This window comes from Heloderma suspectum, chromosome 2 (assembly GCF_057233095.1).
Source record: "Heloderma suspectum isolate Gila_16-S chromosome 2, 16-S_ref, whole genome shotgun sequence".
Lineage (NCBI taxonomy): Eukaryota > Metazoa > Chordata > Lepidosauria > Squamata > Helodermatidae > Heloderma > Heloderma suspectum.
The window spans coordinates 376860386-376866413 of NC_139459.1; the positions used below are offsets into that span (position 1 = coordinate 376860386).

Consider the following 6028-nt stretch of genomic DNA (forward strand, 5'->3'; position numbering starts at 1 on the left):
GGGGGGCTCCGCCTTGTATTGCCGGGAATTCGGCCGGGTGAGGCGTCCCAGGGAGGCGGCGGCGGCGGCCTGCGAAGGCTGGGGCGGGAGGAGTGACGGGTCGGGGGGTCAGAGGAGACAGCCTTCCTCGGCGGGGAGGGTCGGGAAAGCGTTTTCTCCGGGGAAAGAGGCGGGGGGCACCTGGAACGGGGAGGCCCGTGGCGGCTGCGGACGAGGTGGACTCCCCAGGCGGGGTGTCGCGCGCCCCCCGCTCGACCAGCATTCACAACGACCCTGCGAGCCTTTGTGCTCCAGGAAGGGAAATCGACCCGGTGAGGTTTTGGGGTGGGGGGAGCAAAGTATGGAAGGCACTGAGTGAGGGAAGGAATGGACCTGGGGAGCGGGGGGCCTGGCGCAGAGAAGATGTTCTTGCGGGGGGCGGTGTGGAGGAGGAGAAAGGGCCCCGCGAAGGAGGAGACCCGTGCACTGCGGGCGGCTCCAACCTGGCACGCTCCTGATAGCTTGGACTGCAACTCCCAGAATCCCCGGACAACTCGCCCGATGAGAGTTGGAGGCCAGCACATCTGGAGGGCGCCAGGTTGGGGAAGGCGTATAGCACCCGCCTGACCCATATTCCTAATGACTCTGTGAGGCTCGGATCTCCCCTCCTGCTACAGAGCTCAGTCGGCGCCCGTGGAGGCTGGTTGCTCTCGCAGCCCGGCCTCCCTCACTGGGCTCTCGTAAAGGAGAGGGGGCTATGTGTGTCGCTCTGAAAAATGTAAAATAATACAAAATACGTAATCTTTTTTCCAGTGGAGTGTTTCTGGGGGAACCTGTCCCCGTGAAGGAACAACATTTGCTACCTGTGGATATTCTCAAGTGCTGATAACCTCAGGTGAACTTTGCAAATACTCCGAATCAGAGAAATATTTCGCCCCAGGCAAATGTGAGCACACGTGGTACAAAAGGCGGATGTGGAATTACTGGCCAGACTAGTTTCATGACCTCCCACTGGGGAGACCGGCAAAGGACAGCCTGAATGCTTCCGTTTGGGTTATGAGGCTCAGAGGAACTTTGCTTCTTTAACTCAGCTTCTACTGATAAGATGTCAGGGCTGCCCGCAAGGAACTCATGGGCAGATTCCACTCGTTTGCTCCCATGAACCTTTTTAACCGCATATTAAAAATACCCAGGTATCCCTCCCTTTCAGAAGGAGAATTGCTTCGATCTCTACATAGATACGTGTGGTCGGATCACACCAGCCATAATGCGGAAGGAGCTGGGATGTAATCTTTTCTAGCATTATATGTGGGGATCAGTCCAAACAAGGGCAGTAAAAACATAGGGAGCTGCCTGATACCGTTGGTCCATCTAGTCCAGTACTGTTGACACTGACTGGCAGTGGCTCTCCAGGGTTTCAGGCAGGGATTTTCGCAACACTAACTGGGAATGCCAGGGATTGAACCTGAGGCCTTCTGTGTGCAAAATAGGTTTTTTACCACTGAGTTATGGCCCTACTATCTTTAATGGAACAAAGATTAAAACAAGAAGAGTAGGTAGAGTAATATTCCTGAGGCTGGGATAGTAGAAGCCCAGTATGTACTGTGTTAATTGGTATTCTCATCAGGCAGATGAGATTGGGTTGTATTTGATGCAAGAGATCTGAGATATTCTGTACAAAGAAGCATTGGCAACACTCTTTGCAACTCTCCTTGAACAACAGTCCAAAGTTATCCCAATCTGTTTCAGTCAGTGGCCCTGTTCAGACATCGCACTAAGCCATGATGGTTAGTGTTTTTAAGCTAACCACGAGGGCTTAGCTTGATGTCTGAATGGTGTTTTCCCCAACCATGGTGGTTTATTAACCATGGACTAACCATATTCACTAACCATTTGCTGCAGCATGGTTAGCAGCCCTAACCGTAGCGTAGCGCGATGACTGAATAGGCCCCTGTGGTTAACTGAGTGCTACCATAGAGCTCCATGGCAAGGGCAGCTGAAATCAACCCAGCCGCTCCTGCCAGCGCTCCAGATCTCCATGGCCAAAATCTGCCTAGCAACACATGACGTGGCAGCCAAGAGCCGTCCTCCTCACTTTCCGCCCCTGCCCACAGGACGAAAATTGGAGAAGCACATGGGGAGCAAAGATGCTTTTGGTCCCGCCCTGTTGTTACTGGCACAGCGACCTTGAGCACTTAGCACTCTGAGACACATGCACCTCTGTCCTCTGTGATGGCACCCCTGCCCCCAAACCTACACCCCCCAGCCCCCATGAAATGACTGCCCCAAGATGGCCGCTGCTGCAGCACCGAGCACCAAAATGGCCACCTGCAGCAGCTTCCTCTGCTGAGGCCCCAAAATGGCTGCCTACAGCAGCTCCCTCCATTGAGGCTGCTAGGATGCATGGCGGCCCATCTGGAGTTCAGTGGTAACCATGGTGGTTAGTGAGTGGTTAGGCTAACCATGCTGTGGGCCATGGTTACCTACACGTGTGGCAGGGGCTTTCGCAGCATAGTTAGCCTAACCCCCCTTCCCCAACGTGCATCTGAACAGGGCCAGAAGCTAGAACTCATAAGATTCTTATGGGACAGGAAGGAGAAGTAGAGCCATTTTTCTTTTATGAGGAGGAATGAAGATCTTGTTTTACCAATATTGTTTACTGTGTTTGGATTTTTCTATGTGATGGATCTTGCAGTCCTCAGGAGGAGAACTTCTGACTGGGCTGCAATTACAGGTTCACCTCAGGAGTACCTGTAATCGAGCACTTAGTTGCAGCACCCAAACTCTAGGACACGCTCCCCGTTGTTTTGAGGCAGATCTCCTCAGTCTTGATCTTTACAGGTCTGCTCAAGACCCTCCACTTCATGCAGGCTTTCTCTGAAGGGTAACCCAGCCAGCATGGTGACAGCTGCCTAGTGATTAATTTTCTATGTTTTTATTGTTCTGCTTTCTGTTTTTGTCATCTCTGGAAGCTGCTTTGATAGCCAGCTGGAAAGTGATATATAAATCTGTAAGAAATAAATAACTAATTAAAATGACATGACTCTCTGTATTATTTGTGATGAGAGATACATTCTTTGTCTCTTTCTTTTTCCTTTCAGCTCCCAGTGTCCTTTGCGGAGGTGACTGTGGGGTTCTCCAAGGAGGAGTGGGCTGTGCTGCATCCAGAGTAGTGGGCCCTCTGTACAAGGAAGACAGGATTAGAGGTGCGTGGCCTCTGTCGGTGAGGATCCCTTTTCCGTTCCTTCTGAGAGGCTGAAAGGCTTATTCCTGTTGTCCCCATTACTTGCCAGTCAGGATGTGGCCAGAGGGGACCTATGTGGCTAGTATATCTGCCTGGGCCATTCTGGCTAAGCCTAGCCCTTCCTGTGCTATTTTGTCCGGACTGGCAAGAATTCAGGGGTTCTTTGCAGAGAGGGGAGCCCCTAACTATGGGATGGGTCCCATGGCAGACCCATAAGAGGCAGATCTCCTTTGGAGGTGGTGGGTGAACTTAGTGCTTCTCTCTAGGCTGGGGCTTCCCTTCTGTGGGCTGAAAGATGGATGTGAGGGAAATGTCGATGGCGTCTCTTCCACTACACCATTGCCCATCAGGAGTCTCAGTCCTACCTGGGCAACCAGCAGGCACCAGAAAGATGCAGCCTGTCCTCTTCCCACCTGTGGTTTCGTGTATGGAAATAACTTGCTGCCTTTCCATTTGTCTCTTGGATGGGAGGGGAAAGTGTCATTTGGCACTTCTGAATATTGTCTTCACTCACGAGTGCCATAAATAACATGCATGTTTTTGTTCTCCCACCAAGAAGGGCTTCTGATGCCTAAATCTGACCTCATCTCCTGGCTTGAAGGGAAGGAGGAAGAGCTGCTTGTCCAGGAGACATTGACAGGTGGGTCTTTATATACATCATGAGACTTACCTTACCTAGAAATTGCAGGACACCCTGAGACAGCTTGTGGATTTTCATGGTTCTTCTGCGTCCCTCGGAATGGCCTTGGAGCTGAGACAGTGTGCCATGCAGCGCCACAGTGTTTTCTCATGGATTGTAGAAGTAAAGAAACCTCTTGTGAAGGTACAATCTTTTTGTGCATTACATGTAAAGCAGAGCCCAGAAGCATGCTGCAAACAGAGCAGGTCACCCCTCTCCAATAATTTGCCCACCAATATTGAGACTTAGTTCTCCTGCAAGTATCTCTAGTTATCTACTGCATTCCTCACAGCACCTTCCTCCTCAGTGCTCTTTGACACTGTTCCACATGCCTTGCCAATGTTAAGGTTGGACTACTGCACTGTGCTCTGCATGGGGCTGCCCTTGAGGAGGTTTTGCATACTGCAGCTGGTGCAGATTGCTGCTGCCGGGTTAGTGTCAGGAATCCCCTGTTTGGAGCACGCTACTCCCAATATTATTTGATGTTCACTAGGAACACAGGAAGCTGCTGAAAAGTATTGAGTCGGACCATAGGTGCGTCTAACCCAGTACCGTCGACACTGACTGTCTGTGGCTCTCCAGCATCTCAGGCAGGATTTTTTTCCTAACCCTACCTGGAGATGCCAGGGATTGAACCTGGGACGTCCCTCATGGGATTGAACCCGGGACGTCCCTCATGCAAAGCATGTGCCCTCTCATTGAACTACCATCTCCCAGATTGTTTCCAAGCTCAAATCAAAGTGTCAGTTATCACCTTGAAAGCCCTGAACTGTTTGGGGCCAGGCAATCTGAAGGACTCCCTCTCACTGACAGAGAGGCTCTGCTCCTACTCCCACCACCATCTGAGTCTAGGTTGGGTGGGATGGGGGTTTGAGAGACAGGGCCATCTTGTCTGTGGCCCTGTGCAATTCCCTATCCCGGGAAGTCTGCCTCTTTTCCCTGCCAATTCTTCTATTGATATAGAAAATTATGGCGTTTCAATTCCCCTTTACATGTTGCCCATGCTGGATTGTTTTTACTGCTGAAGCTGGATGCCTCTTGTTTTCTGTCTGTTTTTGCTGCTCCTTATTTGGCTGGATGTTATTTTAAATGAGCTCTTTGTATGTATTTTATTAGCTGCCCACCTGGCCAGCTACCTGGCCACTCTAGGTGGCGTACAATACTAATAACAAATTTACATAATCAACTCAACAACAACAACAAAAATAACAAAACAACACTGCTCTAAAAAACTCTAACCCACCCCAAATGCCCTCCTGAACAGTCAGGTTTTTAAAGCCTGGCAGAAGCTCATCAAAGAATAATATTAGTATTATTGTGAGCCGCCTTGATGGACTGCTTAGACCAAAATCCAGCAAATAAGTAAATATGTAAAGTGTTCATTGGGTTATGCATTGTGGAGTCTAAATTGGAAAGAAAACCTTATAGATAGATTTTCTGTGGTGCTGTGTCCACCTTCTATATTTGAACTGTATTTGAATTAATGTAACAAACTGCTCAGAATCAGACCACTCGGCTGTCTCAACCAGCAGTGTTCACTCAGACTGGTAGGGGGTCTCCAAGATCTCAGGCAACTGTGTTTTCCAGCCCTGCTGCCCAGGAGATCCTTTTCCCTGGAGATTCTGGGGGTTGCATCTTGGATGTTCTGTGGGCATACTGTGGACTCGATTGCTGAGCAATTCCTGGTCGCCATCTGCCTCCTTCCCACTTAGTGTGAGCAGTGCTACAAGTGAGTTAAGTGGCTGTTGTGGAGTACCATAACATTTGCATACAATTATATTTATTTAAATCAGGCTTACAGGCTGCTTAAAAGGCAAAATAACTCTCTCAAGGCAGTGTACAAAATTCAGAAAACATCCGTAATGCACAATTACCTATACCTTTAAAGTCCAACATCCTGCAGTGGAGAAACTCACTTTCCTAACATGCTTTACACTGTAGCCACCATTTGTGTTTCCCCGGCAGTAACACACCTCTCTGCTTGATTGTGTGTCCATGGGACCAGCTACTCAAGTGCCAGGTTGCTGGGTGCCAGATTTGGTAGGGTGAGGAAGGTGCAGTGGTGTCGGTGCAGGGTACGACCACGGAAGAGAGTGTCAGGATTGATTCTGAGTGCAGGGAGATAG

At 50.0% G+C, this 6028-nt stretch overlaps 1 protein-coding gene across 1 annotated transcript in view; it reads left to right on the plus strand.

Annotated features, from left to right (window-relative positions):
• Window positions 1-6028, plus strand: part of LOC146356271 (uncharacterized) — an 8434-nt gene continuing 2406 nt past the window's right edge. The window contains exons 1-4 of the mRNA XM_084831735.1: window positions 1-37; window positions 793-874; window positions 3081-3185; window positions 3780-3863. Of these exons, the coding sequence (XP_084687861.1) occupies window positions 3791-3863 (73 nt within the window). The 5' untranslated portion in view covers window positions 1-37; window positions 793-874; window positions 3081-3185; window positions 3780-3790. The remainder of the gene's footprint in view (window positions 38-792; window positions 875-3080; window positions 3186-3779; window positions 3864-6028) is intronic.